The 24,526-nt window shown below is 43.9% G+C and overlaps 1 protein-coding gene across 6 annotated transcripts in view; it reads right to left on the bottom strand.

Moving 5' to 3' along the window:
• Positions 1-24,526, bottom strand: part of NHS (NHS actin remodeling regulator) — a 255,417-nt gene that overhangs the window by 4,231 nt on the left and 226,660 nt on the right. For 3 of the 6 annotated variants that reach the window (XM_061453168.1, XM_061453172.1, XM_061453171.1), the window contains exons 2-8: positions 22,112-22,264; positions 19,638-19,771; positions 11,050-11,112; positions 8,621-8,813; positions 5,222-5,353; positions 1,018-3,975; positions 424-550 (exon numbers count right to left, since the gene is read on the bottom strand). In XM_061453168.1, the coding sequence (XP_061309152.1) occupies positions 424-550; positions 1,018-3,975; positions 5,222-5,353; positions 8,621-8,813; positions 11,050-11,112; positions 19,638-19,771; positions 22,112-22,264 (3,760 nt within the window). Of the gene's footprint in view, positions 1-423; positions 551-1,017; positions 3,976-5,221; positions 5,354-8,620; positions 8,814-9,735; positions 10,693-11,049; positions 11,113-19,637; positions 19,772-22,111; positions 22,265-24,526 lie in introns of those variants that run through there. The other 3 variants (XM_061453170.1, XM_061453174.1, XM_061453173.1) reach the window with 3 other exon arrangements.

Here is a 24,526-nt window from a genome sequence, read left to right as displayed (position 1 = left end):
ATATGTAATTTCAGTTGTGATCACAAATTTTAGCTGAATACAAATTACTCTAAGCTTTCAGCCTTATGAATGATGCTTTCTCATCATTCTCACTACAATGACTCACTCAGCAGAACAGAGCTGGTAGGCAGAAGACAGGAACCAATATCTTTATTTTGGAGACACATATGTTTTGTTAGAATGGCCTGATGTTGTTCTCAGTTAAGCATCCTACACGTGACATGAAGATACTTGGAGTGCATACCAGACCATAATAAAGCATTTTTTTAAAAGCTGCCTTTTAGAAAACTAGACTAAATAAACTAAAAGAAGATAGTTTCAGGACAAGACTTCAACATGGAATAACCATCCTGGAGCTATCATTAATGGGCAATCATGCAGGGCTGCATGTTACCATTTCCCATTACTGCAAGGTTAGGTCACCTGTGAATGACTGCAAAGAGATCCTCGGTAGTGCGGGGTTTGTTTGGAGACACAAAGACATCCTCAGTGTCAGCCTGCGACTCCTCGCTCAGTGGAGATGTGATGGACTCGTCACTTGGAGAAGATTCTTAAACAAGAGAAGAAGCCACATGATGAATCAGATTCCTCCTCACTTTGCAACAGCACCACCAACGCAAGGCACCAGCTCGGCTCACAACTGTGTGGTCAATGCCACCATATAGACTTTATCCTCTGATCTAAACATTGTGTAGTTTGCATGCTGTGCCCATAGAGAGAGCACAGCTAGGGACTGAATCCGGGATCTCCCATTTACTGTACAGCTTCTCTGTACCCAGGGTTAGTGCTCCTCCCTTTTCCCTTTTTAGCTGAAATGCAGCACAAGGGAGGAAATAAATATCAGAGAAATACACTCTGAATACACTGAAAAGGCATAAAGTATCTTCAGGTTGGCTGGCCAGCTAACAGATCAGGGGGAGGCTGTGCTTAAACCTACAGAGGAAAGCCAATTTGCAACTCCAGTCTGCTCTTCAACTCCACTAATTTGGTATAAAGCAGAAAGAGTTCACAACTGACCTTTCAGTGAAGGCTTGTCCACACCGGCTGCCATCTCATCCACCCTGCCATCCTCAGAGGCACTTTTGGTTGGGATACCTGACACAATATCATTTTCCTGCTTACAACACACTTCACTGAGTGAATTCACTGCTGCCATCTCTCCTTCACAGCTGATATTCCCAGGCACATGTTGGCTTATATCGGATTGGTGCTTAAGCTGTTCGCTGATGGCCGTTCTCTCATCCTGAGCCAGGCTTTCACCCACAGACCCAGATTCCAGCCTACCCTCACTGCCTGAAGAGACCTCTTGTTGAGCCTGCACTTGCTGAAGGTCATGCTCTGTTTCTGCTCCCTGACCAGGCTTCTTTGCATCATCATCACCTGTGGGGACAGCTGACCCCTTCTGAAACCCATCCACAGAGACAGCACACATCTGATTCAGAGTGCTTTCTGGCAAGCGCTCAGCGGCTGGGTGTGTTTGGTCCTTCCCGGGTTTGATTTCAAACAGGCTCATGCTTGCTGAAGATATAGCTTCTCGCTCAGAGCTATTCTGCCCGCTGAAAGAGGAGCTCTTCTCAAAAGGTGGCTTTCCGGGGCCCACTTCTGCTGGGGAAGTGTCAATGTACAACATCATGGACTCCTCTGTGGAGTACTGGCGTGATACTGGTTTCTTAGCTAACAGTGGCCTCATTTTGCCTGGAGAAATGTCAGTCGCCGTCAAGCCGGTCTCTTGTATGCAGAGCAGGTCTGGGGCACTGCCTTTCTGTTTGCCTCCTTCAGGCTTATTGACTGCCCGGAGGTGGACAGACTTGAGAACGGAAGGCGTGATGGCGAGGGCAGAGGGAGGGCTGGGATGCAGGGCTTCCCCGACTGCGCTCTGCTTGCTGTGGCTGAAGGTATGCAACTGGTGCCTGTGAGCAAAGGGCTTGCTCAAGACATTGTGAAGAGCACTTAGGTCGAGATGAGTAGGAGGTATAATTGGAAGTTCGAGGTCTTTGCTCACCGAGGCAGTGCTGTCTTTCGAGAGTGGCTGCTGCAGCGACGACTTCCTCTCAGGTACTTTTGGCTTCCTCTTGCTACCCCCTGGAGACAAGGGTCCCGAGAAGAAAGCGGTTGGAAAAGAGGAGGTGGGTGTCTCCGACTGGCTGGAGTACCCGCTGGAGGGTGAGGCTAACCCCGCCAGCTTCTCAGGGGAGGCCAGTTTAAACTCGTTATCAACAGAGGGGAGGGATGGGGTGGTAGCTCGCGACCCGGACTGGGATGTCTGGGATTCAGAGCTCTCTGGTGACTTGATGCACTCTATGACTGTAGTACCCGTAGCAGTGCTCGAATTGGACAAGGACCTATAAGGATCACTGGATTTCAAGTCGTTTAGAAGCCAGAGGTCTGCATAGTGAGGTTGTTCAGCACCTTCATCTTTAAAGGAGGGGATATCGGCTGTGCCGAATGGAGTGTCCTTCAACCCGCTGTCGCCCTGGTTTGCCCAGGGGAGCTCCTGCTTGGCTGGCAGGTTGGGGCCTTCCACTCGGGAAGGTGTGTTTGAAAACTCAAGGGGCAGCTTCATCTCCCTGGCAGTATGAGAGACATGCTGCCCGCCGCCGATCTTTGGTTCTTTCTTGTCAGGAAGGTCAGTGCTGTCCTCTGATTTCCTCAAAGACGAACTGCGTTTTGGTGGGGCTGGCTTTGCCTTTGGTTTCTTCAGTGAGATGCTCTGCCGTCCCTGCCTCCTGAGGCTCACACACTCCTGCCAGGCGCAGTCAGCTAGGCTGGAGGTCACACTCGCAATCTGGCCACTCTCAGAACCTGGGGCTGCATAGTTGCAAATATAACTTTTATTACCCTTGAGACCACAGTCAAAGTGCATGGAGGTATAGTATCCTTCAGTATCCACAGAAAAGTGTGAGCTAGTGTCTGCCTTGTCAGAAGGGCTCTTTTCAAGGAAGCTGTCATAGGTGGCCATGCTGGTGAAGCTGGGGCATCCCAGGCTGTCTGCCTTCGGGCGCTCGGGACTGAAGTCCTGGCGACAAGAGGCGTCATGGTGATGGTGCAGGTAGTTCCACTCACTGTCACTTGTGTTGCTGTTGTTGGGGTCATCCAGTAAATCCGCCACCGTGGAGGTGAAGGAGCTCGCCCTGTGGCCCCTGACCTTGTCCATGTGGTCACCAAACTGCTCTGTGAGGAAGACGCTGGAGTCCTCATTGGCATTAGGAGCAGTGTTGAGCGACAGCTCAGAGTCACAGTGTGAAGAACCTGTCAGTGGAGGAGAGGCAGCAGGAGGAATGGTTTCAGACGTCTGGGAGGGACATGTGGAGCTGCTCCCACTCCAGTTGCCACTGGAGGACTGATGGTCATCTTTCTGGTCCATGTGGCTGCTGAGCAGGACTCCTGCTGTGGAGATAGAGTGAATGGGGCTCCCAAAAGTGTCCGAGTTGGATGAAATCTCACAGCTGCCCGAATCAGCCATCCTTGATAGCCGTGATCTCCCCCTCTCGCCGATGCTGTGTTCAGGGCTGTGCAGGTGCTGAGGACAGGTTAAACCAAGGGGCTGGCACTCTTGTGAACCCTGCTTGCTCAAGACCTCCTTCCCCTTTTTCAGGATCCTTTCTTGGCCAGCTAGGAAGAGCTCTGCTTCATACCCCGCACTCTTGGTGGTGGCATCCTGATGGCCCTCACTGGCCCTCGCGCCCTCACGAGGAAGGCTCCGTGAGCGGATGCGGTTGCTTACAGCAGCAGCGAAGACAGCATCCCCGTTGTCTGCCAGCACCAAGATGTTGCCAGCAGAGTGGGAGAGGGAAGCGACAACACTCTGTCCCCTCTGAGCACGGATCCGTCGCCGAGAGGGAGCAGCTATCAGGATTTCTTCTGTCTGGCACTCTGAGTCCCGGGTCCCTGACCTCCTGTTGCTGGAGCCAGAAAAGTCTGGGTTTGTGTGCACAATCACATTGCGCTCTCTTGCCACTGGTGACTCATCTGAATCTAGGACACACGGAAAGCCGGATGAGTGGGAGACAGATCCACTTTTCCCAGCGCGAGATGACCCGCAGGGCAACCCAAGAAGCATTATCTGCTGTATTCTTTCTTTATTAATCTTGCTGAGCACTGGACCAAATTGAACTTGGCTATGAAGAGTATATAAAGCAGACCTCATCCCAGTGAGGTGAGGAAATTAGCCTCGTTCTGCAATGTGATCTCTGTTCTCCTATTTCTGCAATGTGATCTCACAAAGAGCTGATCTTGCTGTGGTAAATATTAAGATAAATATTAAGTTTTCAGCTTTTGTCACTCTATCTCAACTAGTTAAAGACAATTGTCAGGAGTGGCTGCCGGAAAAACACTCCATGAGCTTCTAAAAATAATTCTATTTTGACTACCTGTCTGTTCAGAATTTCCATTATCTGCTTCTTTATTACCAAGAATATTTGCAAGGCAACAGGATCTTTCTTTCATAGGTTCTCTGGTTGCTTATTCCCTATGATAAACACATTCCTTCTGCTTCCCATCAAGTTTCACAGCAACGGAGCGAGATACCAGAGCCATCTTCAGGTGCAGATGTACATTAAGAAATAATGATCCCGTTAGGTTTGTTTTGGGTTAATACCAACTTTGAACTGGATTTGCCCTCAACAGGGCTGCTCCTAATTTATCTGGCACAAGAGGGGAGGTAAGACACTCTATTTCAAGCAAATATCCAAGGTAATAAAGAATGAAAGGAAGGAATTGAGGATGAGTGTGATACGTAAAAGGAACATTTAGCAAAGTTTCCTGCAGGGTCCCAGCAGCTGTCTCTAATGCGAATATCCAAGTGCTCATCTGTCTGTTGTGACAGCTCATCATCACTTTTCTGAGCAACATCTGTCAGTTCTTTACCTTAAGATCTCCTCAAGCAAGAAAAAACTTTCACTTAATCTAGTTACTTTTTATGCACATAACTATGGGTTCATAACAGAAATAACATGGAAAAATAAAAGAACTGATTAACATTTACACAATAAGAGCTGAACATGTACATCTATATTACTCAGTAAGGCCCCTGGTCTGTCAAGGCCATATGGAGTAATATAGCTTTGCTTACTGTAGTAAATAAAAAAACAAACCACATAATTCCCAAACTCCACAAGCATTTCAAGGTTTCATTTCTTTGGAAGGATGGCTACCAGATCATATCCCTGTAATTTAAGTTGGTTAGAAAGCTATCTACGGAAGATTTGTATTTATACTACACCTATTTCTTGTTGCACTCTTCTGGGGATGCCAGAGATGGTTTTCCTCCTCCTCAACTTTCGTCTCCGCTGTAGTACAGATTGTGAATGAACAAGAGAGCAGCGTATACTAGCCTCTCTGTCAAAACCAACTCCTGCAACCCATAAATAGGTCTCATTAGCCTTTAGAAATAGTAAACAAATTTTCATGGCTGGAACACAGTGGAGGTATGTGAGCTTGGATTAAGCCTGTGAATAAACATAAGGGAGCCCTTATGTAGCTCTTATGTAAATTATATCACAGTATATCACAGTTTTACATCTAATTCCAGCTCCCCCTCAGCAGCCTGGTCTGCCAAAAATAACAGAAGGCATAAAAAAAAAAAAATAAGGAAAAGAAAAGAAAATCAGAAAGAAAAGTAGAGTTGAGAGCTCTTGGTAACCGGGCATCTTTCTTACAGCTATTTATCCATCTGTCATAGGGACAATGACAGTAGCTTGTCTGCAAAGCTTAATCTGTTCAGCTATGGCCTGACTTATTTTAAGCAACTAAGCATAAGAAAACAATTTAAGGTTTTAACGCCATATTGCAGTAGCTGGGCACTTCTTAGGAGACCAATATGCCAAGGGGGCTAACATTTTAAAAAGGAAGGAGACAGCTAAAATGGGGCCGAGTCCCTGTGCAAGTTTAGAGAGCATTCTTCATGACAGTGACACATGGCCGAAGGGTGACATAAAGAAGCAGCTGCTATTTATTTGCGTACATCAGGAAGTGGCCTGATTTTTGCAAGTGCTCAGTACACAGTGGGATGTGTGGGAGTCCACTCTGGGAATCAGCTCATACAGTCAATCAAGATCCTCAGTTTGGATTTAGGAGCCCAAGTTCACCAGCACATTTATTTATGACCACAGATACACAGAATAGGCCAGAATTCCTCATTTTCTTTATGTTTCCATGGCATTACCACAAGGAAGTGTCTTTCACTTTGTTTTTTACGCAGTGTTGTCAAAACAGAATTAAAAGGAGGCCCACCAGAAAATGAGCACCAATCTGCACAGTTGGCTTTTTGCACAACCGTACACTCACGCTCTCTAAAATTGACATGGGACAGACTGGAAAAAATGTGCCAGGTCCATAAAACACTTAACATAAGGATCGCTGGTGCAGTGGTTTGTAATCTTAAGAAAAACAAACAAACTAAACCAAACGGAAGGAAAAAAAAAATCCTGATAAGAAGCTCTATTTTAATAGCGTATAATTATAGAAAACATAATTATACACAGACATACACGTACATATTACATTACATAACAATGTAAAACATTAAAAAGTAACTTTCTTGTAAAAGTTCTTCTTGAAATCTACTACAGTGAAATAGAGGCTTCAGACAGATGTCCTGTAACCACCAATGCCCCTGGAATAAGCAGAGGAAGAACTTTCTTTAATATGGAACAAAAGTGCTGTAAAGTCCAACAACAGTCATTTTCAAAAAAGTGAACATTTCTCAGGGTTGGGAGAAGCTTAAAAAACAAACAACAAAAAAACAAACCAGAGAACTGAAAGCAAACTCTTTGAAATGAAAAATCAATCAGCATCATTGCTGGTTTTCCAGCAACTGTGAGTTAGCCAAACATGCTCTGTGCGCCAGATGCACGGGGGTAATCTCCAAGAGGCAAGTGGAAGAGGGTATATTCTCCCCGTGACGCATACAACTTATTCCCATTAGTGCTAATGAGAATGATACACATAAACATCGAGAAGATTACATACCATTCTTGATCTGTAAAACTGATCAGTGGGAATTTGGTTCCAATGTATGGCAGGTGGAGTCTAGGCAAAAATGGCTATTACTGGAAAAGTTAACATTGGTCCCAGACCTAACTCACCTCTGAACTGAATCAGGTGACGTTAGCCACATTAGAAAGCCTACACCAGTAAGGGTCCTATATTGAATCTAGAAAGGGCATCAATTTAACAGCATCTACCTCATGGAAACATGCCACACTATCTATGACTTTCCATGGGCATTAAACAGTGGCAGTGCCCAAGCTGCAACCTCAACCAGCTGGCTCCCAACCTCCAGCCTGGCAGGGTCTATGCCAGCTCTGACAGCCAGTCACCTTTCCTCCTGTGGAATCCCAGCCAGCCAGAAGCACCATCCTGGTGGCAGTGACACTGCTCCTGGCTGCTACCTCCCCAGCTAGGCAGAGCTGGTGGCACAGTGCAGTGTCCCCTCTGCTGCTGGAGTGGAGGGGAACAGGGACCGTGTTGCCATCACCAGGAGGATTTACAGAGCTGATGGTGGAGTTGATGGGGACTTGTCACTGTGACACTGTAGGATAGACGTGCTTCAAGCTCAAAAGCCCAGAGCCCCTCAGCTGAGGGCTGAAGCTGCACTGTGAGCATACCCTCCCCAGCACCATAGTGAACCCTGCAGCCTGTCTTGCAGGAAGGTTGGGCACCACTGGTAGACACAAGAAATGGGGTGTGAGAGGCTGTGACCTGTCCCCCAAGCCCCCAGATACTGGGAAAATAGAATTAAATGCAGATATTTTCTCTGGGGAATGAAGGCTAACTGAATACTGCTTCTTTTTTTTTCTGATTGCTTATATTCAAGTCTATAACCATGAAAGTCATCCCACTTTATGCTCTTACATTAATCAACACCTGGCGAAAAATATTATTGAGGAAAATTCAGATCAACTTTATGTTTACCATAGCCCTCTGGAAGGAGAGAAAGAGAAAAAGAGAAAGAGAAAAACAGCCTGATTTTTGATTCTGGAAATAAGCCATCTGTCACATTTAGTAAGTAAAATAGTTTCTAATTCCATAAACAAATTGTCCTTCAAATAAATCTAGTCAAATATAGCCAGATGTTATAGAAATAAAAGAAAATGCCATTACTATACCTTCAGCATAGCTGCATGTAAAGAGATCTCAGAGCGATGGTTTGCATGCTACACAGTCATGCCTCGCATGTTTTAAGCACTGCAAATAGTAGCCTATATTCTCTAGTTTTTCTTCTCCTGCTACACATGATAATCATATGATTAATTTCGGTGGCTTTCTGCATGATTGCAGTCAGCTACATTGAAAAAGTTATTTGAGGTCTTTGTAAATACAGACTGTAGGTTATGTACACAACAAAAGTACACTGTTTATACAGGGAACCAGTGTTACGTTATACTCTATAACATGACTACAAAAATGTGGACCAAATTAATCCTAGATGCAGCTTCAGTGGCTCTAGTGGTCACGCATGAGGGATGAATTTAGCCCACTGACTTCCAGAAACTAAATCTTCAAGCTAGGGTCTTTGCCCTAGACTGCACAATTGTGTGAATTCAAATAAAACAAAATAAGTACTTGACCTCCCTTGAACCATGCAAAAAATACAAGAAGAAATAGAAGAGATTTGTACCAGTGACATTGATGGGGATAATGCAAGAAGAAATCACTTGGGCATCTTGTTTCATTTTCTCCTCTGGAGTTGGGAGAGGTAGTGCTTTACTCCAATTGGTTTGTTTATCCAGTGTAGAAGGGATATTGTGTATTGGATTTTTCGGCCTCTGCCCTAACATGACATCTGTATCTTCGTCCTCTGGTGGATGGGACTGCAAATGAATACATTCAAAATCAGTGTTCCCACTCAGGCACACAAAGCTAATTTTGAAAGAAAGCAGATACAGACATCAGAAATCGATTACAGGGACGTAAGGAAGAATTGTTCTAGGTAAGTCACACAGCGCAAGCTATTCTCCAATGGAAAAGTAACAACCTGCTAATAGGATTAAAATACCTCAACATACTGGAACTCGGCATATTTACAGGACATTTACAGGACATCTCCTCCGTCAGAAGGGGCATGTCCTGCATCCATGGGTAGCCCTTGCAAACATGCCCTCAATTACCATCAGCATTAGACACATGGGCCCTCATTTGCATCTGCAACCTTTTGAACACCCGAGTCTGCTGATTACTAGTGAGGACTGGTTTCATAGAACCGTTCATTTGAGGACAAGCATCAGAAGGCCCAAAGTTTTAACGGAGACGCCTCTGTACTTCAGAAAATCATTTGCATTTCATATTTACAAACTCAGACCATGAGCAGACCAAAGTTAAAGCCACCCAGCAGCTGTGCGTGGGAAGCAGCAGGCATTAACAGTACCATGGCAGGGGGACAGTGGCCAAAGAGGAGTAGCCACCACCAGAAGAAATTCAGAGGGTTATTTAGAAACGATGCACATTTTTACAGCATGATATGAGAAGTGCTAGATATGGAAGATAAAGAAACAGAGAAAAAAGTAAACTGCATAGAAGAAACACAGATGGTTTGTTTTCTTTTAGAAGAAATAACAAATCCCTCAACACCACCACGTCCTTCAAAGCCACTATCATTTCATCTAAACTAATCATCAGAAATAAATTAAGCACATTTTCATGTGGTGCTGGCTACCAGCTTGGGTTTGGGGGCCTCTTTGTTTGCAAAAAAAGTTTTTGTTTAAATTCAAAGGGATGGAGGGGAGAAACACTTACCTTTTTCTGCCTAATTTCCCTCCCTCTTTCCATTGATATATTCTTCTATAAGCTGTGATAACTCTTCGAGCAGCCCAGGATGTCCATCTGCCTCTCAGATTTTAAAAATGAAGTGCAATTCCTTTCAGGCCAGCTTTCTCTTCAGTCCTGAATTCCCAGCTGCTTAACTACCAGCCTTCCCCCTCACGCCTGCTGTTTACACTTCATTTGCCAGTTTTAGTTTCGGTAGCAAACATGGTGAAGATAAAATATTGCTCCCCAGCCCCTTGGCAGGGCGTTGAGGAGGCGGGTGTTGAACACCGCAGGATCGCGCCCGGGCTGCCATTGTACTTCTGTCATTCCTCCGCCCAGGCTCCTCACAAATCCTGACGAATTAATCATCTCAGGCTCGACAAACAGCATTTATGCCCCAGCCCCAAAAGCGTTTAAGATCTTAACTCGGCAGCTACTATTTAAACTGTTGGAGGGCACTTACTTACCTTGCCAGCGTCACCTCCTGCAGCACCCCTAGACCTGAGACAACGCATGTTTCCTCCTCCTCCCGCCCACAGAAAACCCCCTTTTCCCACGTAGGATTTCAGTCAAACATCACAGCCTTCTTTCTGCCTGCAGCTTTTGTGCCGAACCTCAGCAGACGTGAATAGCTCATATAAACTTCAAGCACAAAAGACTTTGTTTCCTAGGTAACTTCCCCCCCCCCCCCCAAAAGTTCGTTGCATGCATGCAAAAAAACCAACCCTTGCACACACGTACAGACGCATGGACACACACACACACACACACGGAGGCTGCATTTGTTGCCAGTCCCTCCCCTGGATGGCAATGAGGTACTGGACAAAGCAGGCAAAGTGACCCTGGCTGCCAGAGCTCCTCCTCTCCAAGCAGTGGCATCACCACAGGACCAGAGAATAAATACCCACCGTCATGTTGGCATTGCCCAAATAATTTCTTACCATACATAAATATTTTTTTTTTTAAAAAAAGGGGGCAGTTTGGCAGAAATATTATAAGAGAAGGAAATGCAATCACTAATGCTATTGAGTCTGTCCCGATTCAGGCCTTCTAAAGTGGCGATAGGAGGAGGTGGCCCTTGTGGCCATAAGCCCCTGAAACCCATTCAAGGTTAAGAATGAAAGAAGGGGGAAAGAAAGAAAAGGTTACTATTGTGTCTTACTGACATGAGAAAAACAGAAAAGGCTTCTTTTAGTGCAGCAAAGTTAGTAAGTGAAAAGCAATTAAGAGGAAGGGTTAGGATCTGGAAGGGAGTATAGTGAGACAGGGCTGTTAATTGAGGATTGCTTGTTTTTCCAGTACCTTTCTACTCCAGGGGGTCATGTGGCAACACTCAATTGGGGAGGGCGAGCGGGTGCTGTTAAACTATAAATGTGAAATGTAAAAAAACAAACAAACAAACAAACAACAACAACAAAAATCAAATTAAAAACATACTCGAGATGTTTCTGGTAAAAGCACATCATTTCTGTCTGGATAAATTAGCATCAGAGGCAAAACAAGCTGAGATTTCCTCCCTGATTCCTACGGGTGGGTTTGTTCCCCAGAACAGATCACTTCTCTGCAAAGTGCATCTCAAGCAACTGCGCCCATAGAGTGGTTGGGGTCCCTGTGAAGTCTGTGCTGATTTTGCCTACTCAGACTAAAGAAAATTGCAGTGAAATTGGTTTAAACTTGTTCTATGGACATGCTTAAATTGTCCCAAGAATGTCTTGTATTGATTTGTTAACTCAAACTGTGTACTTCCTGGAGCTGAAGCAGTGCAGGGTACATATCCAATTACATTATAAATGATCTATTTCATAATATAAGGGAATTTTTTTTGCACAACATATGGAAGCAATGGATATAAATAATGCTGGCCCTGAGGGTGATTTATCAAATACATGGATTGTTAAGATTTTCTGACGTTATCATTACATCTCTAAGATTGCAATCATTGTGTCAGGGTGACAATGGCAAATTGGCTTTTTGTTACTTTTTATAATGCTTGAAAGCACAAACAGTGACGCCTGCAACACCCTGGGGTTCACTGAATCCCTGAACCTCCTAAATCCTCTTCTGGCAGAAACTATTGTAGCGTCCTGTTTTCACAACCATGGCGTGAACGATGACTTCTTTTGAAATAGGAAATAAGAAAAAAAAGGGGGGATAAAGAAAACAGGTCTGTTGATCACACTGGAAAGCTCTAGCACATATTTCTCATTGGGGTTTATTATATCCACTTGCATTAGTTAGCCAACTTGTCAAATAAAAGCCTTTGAAAATTTTTCCTCGCAGTCATTATCAGCACCACTGTGATAGATGAACCACAAATGTCAGTTAAAAAGACTCCATTTTATGGTCCTCCTGTCAAAAAAAAAAAAAGCTGTGGTCAGTCTCAAAAGGCCCAATTCTCTGTCTTCTCCGACGCTCCTCCTAGACATCTCCTGCTTTGCCCTGGTTCCTTGTGCAGGACTAAAACCATGGGAAGCCTCCAGATGAGCTGCCCATAAGCCTAACTGGAGAGATGAGTGGGGAAATCGAAAGAGGGCTGTTGCCAGTTAATGTTTCCAGCAGGTTAGTTTCTACCCAGGTCAGTGCAAACAGCTCTTCTAAGCTGGGAAAAGTCCTTATCACAGGAAAAACACCACTGCTCATGAAACAAAGGCTATGGAGATGCTAAATGCAGCAACCAGTTCAGCCTACTCTTTGGATACCCAAGGATGATTTCAGTCTGGGTCTTCCAGCTGATTCTCCTGTCACCTGCCTTGAGCAGATTGACTGCAGTTAATGTGATCAGGATTTGAACTGAAATTCAGCTTCCCCGTGGAAGGTCTTAGAGGATCTCTGGGGAGGGTCCAAACAGCGGGAGACAAATGCTGCTGAGGTGACAAGAGTTCAGGGGATGAAAATCTTTGGAATGTCCCACAAAGGCCTATCTATGATGGTCCTAGTCAGCGCACAAGGAGAAGAGCATGTGAGGGATTTTCCACCCAAAGCTCCAAGCATGGCTACATGCAGAAGCCACTCAGGGCCAAACCTCCCCAGGAAAAACAGTAGGACCTTGACTTTAGCCTAGGAGAGAATAGTGTGGGCTACAGTCAACACAAGCAATTTCTGGCTATCCATTTGTCTGTCCTCTTGGTGCAGGGCTTTCCTACCTCTCCCACATGCTGCTCTACCTGATGCCTCCAAGAAACACACATCCAGTTACATGTACCCCCAGGCACCATTTTATATGCCAAAGTCTCAGGTCCCTGTTTGAGCATGGCAGGACAAACTTCCTAGGTAGGTTCCTACCATGAAGAGACAGGACAAGAACAGAGGTGATCAGGAAAATTTCAGCTCCTGCTGTCACACTGCTGCTCCTGAAAAAGCCATTGCTACCTCACCAAAGGGTCTCAAGTTGACTTACTGCCCATTCCTGTGTGATGCCCCTGGTGGGGCAACCAAGGAATGCTGGGGTACAGCAGTAGACTCAGCATTTCGACATCTCCACGCTGGGGAAAGGAGAGAGCTGACATTCTCCAAATTTTCTCATTCACTCAGAAGACCAGAATATCTCTAAATGTCCTGAGTAAACACATAATTAAGCAAGAAATTATTATTATATACCCAAAGCTGTTCTGGTCTGATAGGCAAATCGGCAGCTAGGCAGTTTTCAAAGTGAATTTCGTTTGTGTGGGTGTGCTTGGCAAACAACAGTGGTGATAATCAATCTGTTAAGTACAAAGCCAGAATACTTTAAATAGTCATTTTTCTTTAATGGGCTAAGTTTGCTTTGAAACCAAACTGGTGAGTAATTGCTCAAATAGGGATTTATTCTGCAATCACTGACAAATGTGAGCATCTTTGTTTTCTGAGCTACCTCATCAACTTCACTTGCAGAGGCTTCTGTGCACTACAACTGTCCAAGTCTGACCTAGTCAACAAGGCTTCCCCTATAGAGAAAGCGGCATCGTTGCAGAGCAATTCATCTCTCCTTCATTCAGCATTTAACTCTGGGTGAGACAAAGCACCTCTAAACACTCTTCCCACTAATTTTAGGAAGAGCTTAGCGTTACTTGCAGGTACAGTAACAAGACAAAAATGTCAGTTCAGCCCCTCTTCTGTTTTCCATCACCCAGTGCCTTGAGTTGCCACTGTTGTTTGGGATATTCAAGATTTAAGGGAAGACTAGTGCAAGAAGTATCAGCTTCAGTAAAGGCATATACCTAGTCTGCCTTACCTATAGTGACAGCATTATAGGAGATACCTGGGCTTTCACAGTTGGTGCACAGGGCATACTGAACACAGTGCAATGGCAGAAGGAAAAACATAAACCCAAGAATAAAGAACTAGTTTTTCTCGAGGTAATTAAAGTCTTGAGAATGCTAAAGCCTTGTCAAGAGCATTTATCCTCAACATGTCTGTCAAATTTAGGCATGGCTGAGTTGACTCCTTACCCCTCATCTGTGTTTGACCATGTAGGCAAGCTGTTGCCTCAGAGGAAATATGGGTGGCCGAGTCCCAGCCCCCAGCAGCATAGAGCCAGTGCCAACACAGCCTTGATGAGGACAGGAGATGGCTAGCAGCACAGCACTGTTGTCCAAAGGATTGTTTTTGACTCCTGCCACCTAAAATTTGTAGCTAACAAAAAGCATAACAGATCAATGTTATTTCTGACTTCAGGCTTCTATAGCACCAGGTGGGGGAAATCTCCTTCCCAGGATGATGTTATGAATAAAGTGGGTGATATTCACCCAAGCAGAGCATCTGCATTTAGCTTCAGCTTCTGCAAGCTTCATATATGGTCCAATTTCAGCAGGGAACAGAACATACTTACAGGATACTTTCACATTATGTGGCAAAAATAATATGTATGTATTAACAGTACCTCCTGACTTCTTGTTTGAAAGCAATCATACAGGTACTCGAAAAGTAACATGTAGAATAAGTGTGAACTAGTGTTTAATCACACATTCATGAGTTGAGTACTGACTCCTTCTGCAGCCCTGGGTGAAACCTCCATGTCTTCCTTTCTTTGCCTGTAAAAGTGAGAGCTTGCTGCTTCATTAACTCACATGAGTTACAGAAAATGGTATTGATTTACATGTTGGAAAAGTTAAACGTCTGGTAAAAGGAGAAGAAATACTAATAAAAAGCTAGGAGCTTTCCAGTGTTTTCAGAGCACAGTTGACTACTTGACTATTTAATTAGGAATTAACATTTGTACCTATACAGCAGCTTTTCTTACCAGTCAGCTGACGCTGAAAAGAAGATAATGGGAATATTTATGACCATGTTATTTCTGCTGTAAAACACAATCCTGCTCACCTGCCTGCTCCCAATGTTTATGTTTCCATATGTTTAATTCTGCTCAAGTTTTTGTTATATCTGCTTGTGGGTGTTTTCTCTTTTGGAGCATCACAAACGCGATCTGTTAAAGCGCTGACAATCCTTTAATGATTAATGTACTGCTCCAATGTTTTGACAAGGTGAAGACAAAATGAAGACATGTTGTCTGACAGAAGTCATACCACACATGGCATTCCATCAGACAAAGGTACAAAACAATCATCCCACAATACAGGGTATTTGGTATTAGGCTCATGGCACAAACAGTGCAATACATACATACATATATATTAATTCATTCTGATGGATAATGCCAGGAAGGTTTTATTTAAACAGCTACAGGAAGGATTTGCACACAGAAAGTGCAGAGCCCAACTTGTGCCTTAACTCAGTTATTTTATTTGAGTCTTTGTGTGTCTTCAGCACAAAACTGTGAAAGTCAGTACATTCAGTTGTGCTTCCTTTTGCTGTACAAAGCATCCTAAACCAGACCACAGAGAATATTTTTTAACTGGCATGGAGTGAAATAAAATTACCGAATGCATTATTTTCTCTTCACATTTGCTCTAGCTGAGGTCTCAGGGACAGGCAAAGCCTGTCTGGAAAACAACCTCCTCCTTCTTGTCCCTTAGATTTCTACTCAGATTATAATTGTGAGAAAAACTGACACTGAACTTTGTGCAATTGCGAGTGTGAATTTCCAAACACTGAGTTCCTTGCTTCAACTCCCTTGTTTTATTATAACAGCTGTGCCATGAGAGGTTTGAGAAAGTGCAGTCCCATGACATTCTGAACTTGAACACTTGAGATTTTGGAGCCTGGCCAGATGGACTTGGAAAAAACAGAGAAATAAAAAACTATTTACAAAATGAAAGAGAAGGCTGAAATGAAGTTAGAATGATGCAGCATCTTCACACTCAGCAACTGGCCTCAGCAATGCTACAGGCATGGTTGTCATGGGAACACATGTAAGGAATATTTCTCTCATTTTATCAAGTCCATAACTTCCCATACTCTCCTCAGATTATCTGAGGTTTGTTTCATTTTGTTGTGTTTTGGTTTTGTTTTTTTTTGTTTTTCCATTGGCAAAAATGCCTGAATGAAAGATACTCATGAATGTGTTTGGTTGTATGGTTCTTTTGTGTAGAGAGTGACTACGTATGCCAGAGTTCTTCAGCTTTAAAAATTAATGACTGAGATGGATAGGAAAGTAAAATCATGTCTGCAAAACCAGAAGGAGTATGGAGAAATGGAATGTGGAAGCAATGCTTACTGCTTCTCACAGTCTAAGAACTAGAAGTGAGGCACCAGGTTTGAAACAAGCAAAAGGTACATTTTCATACAGACTGTTAAAATTGCTACAGGATGCTGTTGAGTCCAAAGGTGTAAATTTGAAAAAAAAAAAAAAAACAAAGCAAACAAAAAAAAGTAGATTAAGCAAGTCTCAAAATCAAGGCAGACAGGTTCCTTGTTGGTTATTATTCTGTGTTTGACCTCTGGCTCAGGAGCTCTGCTCTGTAACCAATTTCTGTATGAAACTGGAAGGATAAATCATGGGATGATAAAATGCATAAATCATGCCCTGTTGTTATACTGCTTCCTGAAGGATCCCTTCTAGCCTCCGGGCTAAGTGGACCTTTCATCAGACGAATCAGGGCAGTTTCTAACTGTTCCTACTAACAGCTAACTTCAAACTTGTCTTTGCTGGGACACAAAAGATCCTATATGATTTCTAGTTCTCTACTTCTTCTCCATGAAAAAACGGTCTTGTGATGGAACAGTCTAAAATGTTCCTCCAGACCCATTTATACTGGCATTAGGCACTTTGTGCTTGAATTCATTTCGTCTTTCTTGGAATTTGTGGGACTTCGGCATCTTCTTCCTTGTAAAGATAGTAGTGCATAAAATGAGTCTTCATCTCTCGTGGTTGATTTTCTCTAGCACAATAGACAAGATCTTTGGAAAAGCTCATAGTCACCTAATCGGTAGCAATAAAAACAGCTGCCAAAAGGCACAAATACGGAAGCTTTGGCTGGCCTTAGGCACAGGTGACCTGTTTTTCAGTAGCTTTCAGTAGTGATAGTTCTCACAGGTCACACAGTGGCAATCTGAACATTTCTCAAAATCAAGCCATTTATTTCAGTACCTCAATGTATGCATTTAACTTAGTCAGTTTGGAAAAGTCAGATCCTGTAACTTTTAAAAACTTCCCAGGTTCTCATTGAGCCCTTTCCCGATTTAAAAGAAACAATCCCTTCTCTAATTCATAAGAAACACAGAAAGGGGCTTTTACTGTTGTTTAGTACTGCTTTCACCAGCACATTCCCAATGCATCAGAAAAGTGAGATACATGATAGACTACTATGCCATGAATAAAAATTCTTGCGGGATTTAACATCTTTAGCTCATTTATGAATGCAACAGGACTGGAATCAGATATCAAACATTACCAACAGTCCCTGAAGTAGATATTCATTTGCAGATGTCAAAAAGCTTACACCAAAAAGGGCAAGCTAGCCAGTAACAGCATTCTCAACTTTCTCTCATAATGGTATCATTAAGTCATGAAGGCTTGCACCACATCAATTAGCTGTTCATTGTTGCAGTGTCCTGTCAAAATCTCTTATTAACCTTCTGCCAGACAGAGCATTCATGTGCACCTTCATCTTACCTTATTTTCTCTGATTTTTAGAGTTGCCCCCTGAACAAGGAGTGCTCTCAGAAACAGGTCAAAGCACTTTGAAGTACCCTGGCCTTAGTGTATTTGGAATTACCAAAGCAGAATATTGCCAGATGCCTTGAAATAAATAGGACTTCAGCCTCCAGCAGCTACTTTTTCCTTAGGGGAACACTGAACCTGGTGAGCTTCCAAGAAAAGGTCCAATATGGGTGGCACAAAGCTTAACATTTTTCTTCTTGAAAAGAAAAAGGTGGACTTGCAGATAAAGCCAAGACATCTGCATTCAGCATGACTTAATTTTGCCAACTAATGCAGGACTCAGAGGGTTGCTCACTATTTATTATTATTTTGTGCTCTACAGATGGAAGTAACGTGTAAAACACGCTGGTTGTTTTCCAAACACAACAAAGATTCAGGCCTTTCACCACTGAGTATGCAATTTCAAAAGGCATGCCTTGTTCGCCATCTGATAAGAGAACTTTGTGTCCAATATGCTGTCCAAACTATCATCTCTAACTAGTCCTTATTCACAAGACATGAGGTCACCTCTCCTCTACCCTTCAGTGACCCTACAACAGCACTTAGCTTTGATGATGACTTAGGAAGAGAAAAACAGGTAAGGCTGTTTCTCCTTTCTGTCTTCCAGTTCTTTTCTGTGCTTTTCTTTTCTATCCCTTAACATCACGATATCTTCCTTCAGTTGAATCGTAAGGTCTGCAAATTTAATCAGTTCAAAGACTGCAGTGATGGTGATGCTTTCCTTGAAATTATGCAAATAAGCAGCCAAAAAGCCAAAATAGTCAAACTAATCAAAACATTACCATGCATTTCATGCTTTCAAATGAGAAACAAAACTCTTCTTATGGACTGGCTAGATGACATTTTGGTCCCGGGACAAGTGCTTTCCACTGTGACACATTTACCACTACAGGATTCCAAATGGTTAATATAATAGATTAGGATAAATATACTTGCATTTTTAAGCTAAGTAAGTGCGATTCATAGCTACATACTTATAGTGTGCTCATGGGGATAGCATCTCTGTAGATGCCAATATACATGTAGCTGCAGATGCAGGACAGATCTATCCCTACACTTGAAGGCTGACATTAAGACTTGACTTAAAAGTCAAATCCAGGTCTGACCTGTGGAGTTTAAACTGATTTGAGGAATGCAATGGCTACTATGGCACTTTCATAGGTCAAATGCTCAGAGCCATAGAGGTACCAAATTCCTGAAACCAGTGAGAATTATGGACCCAGTCAGAGTTAGATTTGTGGATCTGGTGCATTTCCTTTAACAATGACAAACACCATATTGTCCACCACAATTTGATTTCAAAATAGTGCAGCAGTGGCAAGTCAGCACAGACATACAGGACATAAAGGACCAGCTCTTCAGCTGGAGCTCCCACTTGGCTGGCTGCAAGGACATATGTGACATGAAGCATCTGAAAAAAATTTATGGAGACGGATAGTGTGGAACAGGACTGTTGCCCATATACACATGGTGTTCCTTGTAGCTGAAGAAGTGCTGCCGAGGCTATCTGCACACGTGAGCCTCAAAGCAGCACTCAAAGACCTTGAGTTCTTGGCTCCTGGCAATGCTAATGCTAAGGCAGCAGTTTCTGAAATTACAGGAGGGTTCTGGAAGTGCTACCTGAAGCAGGCGAGGAGAATGTGAATCACTGTGAGGAGAAGTGTGAGAATGTGCTGGCCAGAGGAGAAATATAAAAGGTTTCTCAATGGAAATGTCCATCCTGGTGCTGGCTGCTGTATGCTGTAACCTTTGTTATGCTGCCAACAGTCAGCTGTGCTGTACCCTCTGGCATATTTAGGTCCCATAATGCTAATAATGTGTTTGTGTGTGATAGCTGTAGTGAATGACTTACTGGTAGCAAGTGTCGGTCCTTTATCGCTTGCCTCTTTTGACTGCAGATTGCAGGGAAGGGAGGAAAGGGGGGAGCCACCACAGCAATGGGGCCTTGCACTTTTTGCTCTCTCTTATCACCTCGGCTTCGGTGTTCTGTTTTGGGTGAGAAAGGAGACATGAGTCTTTCTGACTGTTAAAAACATATAAACAGCACAACAAAGACACAAACAGGATGTGGACTTCAAAGATGAAGGTCCTGCTCTTCCACACTGACCAGTATCTATGATCCTTGTTGCAGCTGAAGGGGGCAAGCACTTATTGGACATCCAAGCCCCCTTAAGAATAATGTTCATATAACACACCCCTGTGTGTACACTGGAGCTGAACTGTCCCCATGTGGGATTTATACACTTTTTCCCAAGTCACAAAGGAGCTACCTTCTAGGCACTTTGGACCCAAGCCCTGGTTCCCAATGGAAACCTGCAGCTCCTGGTGCCTTGAAACATCAAGGTGTGGTAATGCTTGCACCCTACCCATATAAAATACACTCCTCTGGGGGGAAAGAAGGAAACACAGCCCTGGGTAGGGTTTCCTTCCCTGGCTGCAGGGCAATGCCAGGTCCTGAGAATTAGCTGGAGATTATGAAGGTTGTTACAGCAGCAGCTCTGTGTCCCAACATGAAGGAGATCACCCTGGAAAAGTCAAAATGTCTCTTGGCCCCTAGAAGCCTTCCTTCTCTGTGGGCTTACAACATGCAGCCCTTTTCCAGCATGAGTCCCAGGTATCTGAAACCTTCCAATTGAACAGGAGAATGATCATGGACTTCCCATCTCTAACTTTAAGCAACAGTTAGATAATTACTGTTTCCAAGGAGTGCTTCTGGAAGGAGATGACAGATTTCCCGGATGAACATATCTATGATCCAGCCAACCATGTTTTCTGTTAGCACAGCTGCTTTCTTTATCTAATGTTTAGTTTTAATTCTGTATAAACAGATAAAGAGAATTAAATTCTGATAGAAAAAATAACTGAGACACAATGAAAACTTTTAGGAGAAATTTCATATTATATTTTCTCTCCATTATATGCAGTTATTTGCAAAATAAGATAAATCAGGACGTGACAAGCTACTTGCACAGCTGCCGTTAAACGTGGAGGATGGGAAACTGCCAAAACTGAGATTTGTAACCTTAAAATGATGAGGCATTTTCTGACAGTTGCCTTCCCGCGCCGCTGTCAGGATTGCTCCTGCCCACAAGGTGGCAGGCAGAGATCAGCCTGGTCCTGGGACAACCGCGAAGCAGAGCCGCTAAAGAGCAGAAAAGCCAACTTCTGCTCTACTGTAACATTACTGTCATTGCAATTCAGCTGTATCTCTCTCTGCAGTGCTATGAAGATGTGCTGCACCCATAGTGTGTTCCTGAGCTAAAATCTGTGGAGAGGGACAAATGTGGTAATTAATTGGAATATTTTATCCAGGTACCAGATGCTTTGCAGATCCAAGTAATTGATTATTATTATAACCTGGTAACAATAATAAATGAGCAAGGCAATGATAGCTGTTGGTGCAAAACACTTCCAACACAGGATGCTGCTGCTGAACATTTTGAGGGTGACGTGCATGGATTTTCTCCTTTCTTATGGCACAAAAGAAAGGCTTGTTTGCTTACTTTAACTTGCTTCCCGGTAAGGATTTTCCCTTGGTTAGGTTCCCAGTGAAAACTAACCTTTCCCCATCTTTTACCTTCCCCATAGAGCACTGCTGTAGGACCATCCAGACATTTGCACCTAGCAAATTCCCTTCATGGCAGGGATCCAGGAGCCTCCTTATGACCTTGCTTGTTTCTGCTTCCTTCCTGTGTGACATGATTTGGTTTTGAGGCTACAGGTCTTCAGTCTGTTAGGCCACATCAGGAGGTGCTCCCTGGACTGGGGAGGGGACATCTGCCTGACCCTTCCAAGTTGTTCAGGGCATCACCTGGCTTTCAGCTGCCACCCTTGAAGGATGCAGGTCTCCCCTAGTGCAGACAACTTAGTCTCTGTGCAGACTCTGTAATAACCATGGGGCTCCAGTTTCAGCCCTTGGGAAGCTAAATCTTACCTGTCCTGGAGCTGAGGCATTGTTTAACATCTGTTTAGTGAAGGGAGATGGCCTTATTGAAACACTCAGTACCTCCATCCTTTTGGGGTCAGTGCATGGATTTGCTCACGTGATTACAGTTTCATAGGAAACATATAAACCAAGAATGTAAAACGGAAAAGCAGAAAGTCCTTTTCAGCTCTCCTCTAGTAACCATAAACAAGCTGAAGAGGGCAAAAGCCTTTTTACTGATAGAGTTACATCTTCAGCTTTATTTCTTAGACTGAGTACCTCAATCTCAGCAGAAACAGTGCGCATAGCCCAGTGGCTGTGCCTGAGCACCCTGCTGCTGCCTGGAGGGGATTGTGGAGAGGTGTCACGAGCGTGGAGCCAGAGTGTGTGCAAGCACCTACCTCTGCGCAAGGCCCGCAGATGCTGCTTGGCGTGGTGGTGCAGCTCTTCCACGCAAGGTGGTCTGGTGGAGGGGAGGAAGATGTTTCTTTGCTGATGCCAAGGTGCTTGGTAATAGACACTCAGTTTGCTCTCTGCATCCAGGTTGGAGACAGCTGTAGGATAAAAATGGAGTGCAAGGTAAGGCTCCTAGCCTCTCTTATATCAAGCTAGCTAAAAGGCAAAGGCTCTTGCTTAGAACAGCATTGCCTAGAGCAAGCACTGGGGATGTTACAGCACCTCTCCTCCCACCAAATAACACTGACCATTATCTCCTCTGTGTTTCCACACCACATTACACAACTCGGCATTTAGACAATGTGCTTTTGCCAAATTGCAAATGGCTCTGTTGAGGCAAGGAGGTGCAATGGTACTGTATTCGTCTTAAATATATGGACTAAAGGGATAATAATTTTATAGATAGCAAAATGAAAGCTCAAAGAAGCTATGCAACCTTCCCACAGTGACATTTTGAGCAAGGGCAGAGGGAGGAATGGGTCATTTACCTATTCTCCTGCCAATATGCTCTTTCACTACATCATGTTGCACATGACTGATTTCTGACACAGGTTGCTAGCTCGTTCTCTTCCAGCACGTAATGATTGAGATTAACTGCCCACCATGCTGGGTGACTTTAACTGTCACTTATCAAAAGATGTTGCCTTAATAGACAGGGACTTGTAAAGGACAGGAACACTTCAACTCCTCTACAGAGAAATCCCAGAAGTCTGCCTCTGAAAGTTACATGAACTAAGTCCACTAAAGGTTTGAGAGAATTTCTCAGGAGAGATGTGTCCAACCTCAGCATACGCAGTAGTTAGCTTTCCAAGCACCAAAGCAGGAGAGGAAGGTCATACCAGCTCTCTTCCCTAGCAAGATGCACAGAGCAGGCTTGTCCCGTCTGTGCTCAGCAGCCCACCTAATGCAGCACAGTGGGAGGCCATGCCAAAGAAAGGGGTTTGCAGCAGGATGTCCACAGCAGTACGTTGTCTCCAGCCAAGGAGCTATCACATTTTGGGGCTCTCATATATTTTCCATGCTTTCACACTCTCCGACCTGCAGGAGCAGTTGCCATTTTTCAACAAGGAGTCAGCGCAACCTGCAGAGAGCTGCCCTCTACTGGGGATGCTTTACTTTTCTTTAATGCAAAACAACATTCACTCGGGCTGAAGGCATACCAGCGCTTTGTATAGAGAAAGGAACTGCGAAAGTACAGTAGGAGAAGAAGAAGGAGGAAGCAGACACAAGAGGAGATACCTAGGAACCATGCTGCCATGTGCGGCATGCTGACAGATTTTATCAGTTTCTTTGTTGAAAAAAACACCACCTGTTCACAAAACTTTGTGGGTGTCATGATGGAAGTAGTGGTATTATATGGTGATAGACCTGCGGAAGATCAGGGTCTCAGGGCACCACCAAAGGGACCCTGAGCTCTGTGTCCAGTTGGCAGCCTTGCCTTGCTGCTCAGTGGATTTTTGCAGGTGAGGTTTCACTCAGCTTACAGCATGTTTGCAGTGCTGCTCCATGCAACTGGTCATGGCGTTACTGCAAGGAAAGGCACCAGGGTGAAGAAAACACTGAAAGTGCAGGGGAGTTGTAGGGTGTTTGTTCATCAAGAGGATTTACTGATTAAATTACTGACATTGTAATAACATTATGTTGCCACATCACAAGTCTCACAACTGCATTTGGTGAATACTTCGCTAGCACTATGACTATTTTACAGACTGGGTACTGAGACACAAAGCAACTTGCCCCGATCCTGTTCTGAGCCACACTGCCTCCTTGGAAGTCTAGGACAAAAATCTATGATAGTAAAGATACTGCACCCATTCTTTCTGTCACTGAGGATATGTGATATTCATGATCACAAATTGTACCCTGGAGGCTAAAGAAAAGCAGGCACAAGCAGTTCCTTCCTACTTCCAGAAAAAAAAACTGTCTAGACTGAAGCTCCAGTAGTTGCCTTTGACAGAGCTCAGTGAGTGAGTGGAAAGTTTTACTTACTCATGAAATGTTCAGGCATTTCATTGGACTAGAATAGATTTCCCTGCAAAATTTAACTGGTAGGAAGCTCTTCTGGCTTTGGCAGCAGTGTTTTACAAATAAGAAGAGTAGGAGTTAGGTTAATATACTTTGTGTAAGACTTAAAAATGAAACCAAACTAATACAACTCTGCTACACACTTGCTGTTGTAGACACATTGATGTTTGAAGATAAAATAGCATGACCTCTTAGCCATCCAACAAGACTCCCTTAGCCAGCAAACCTGGCAGAGCTGCGCATAGTGCTGTACCAGAAGAAAAATAAAGCACAAATGCATTGCTTATCTTCAAATGATAGGGCACTAAGAAGCTTACAGTACCCTGTGCCATGGC

Source organism: Pezoporus flaviventris, unplaced genomic scaffold (assembly GCF_033815535.1).
Source record: "Pezoporus flaviventris isolate CSIRO_AGI_PZ_B2104156 unplaced genomic scaffold, CSIRO_AGI_Pfla_v1 ptg000015l, whole genome shotgun sequence".
Taxonomy (NCBI): domain Eukaryota; kingdom Metazoa; phylum Chordata; class Aves; order Psittaciformes; family Psittacidae; genus Pezoporus; species Pezoporus flaviventris.
This window is presented reverse-complemented; position numbering and strand designations above follow the sequence as displayed.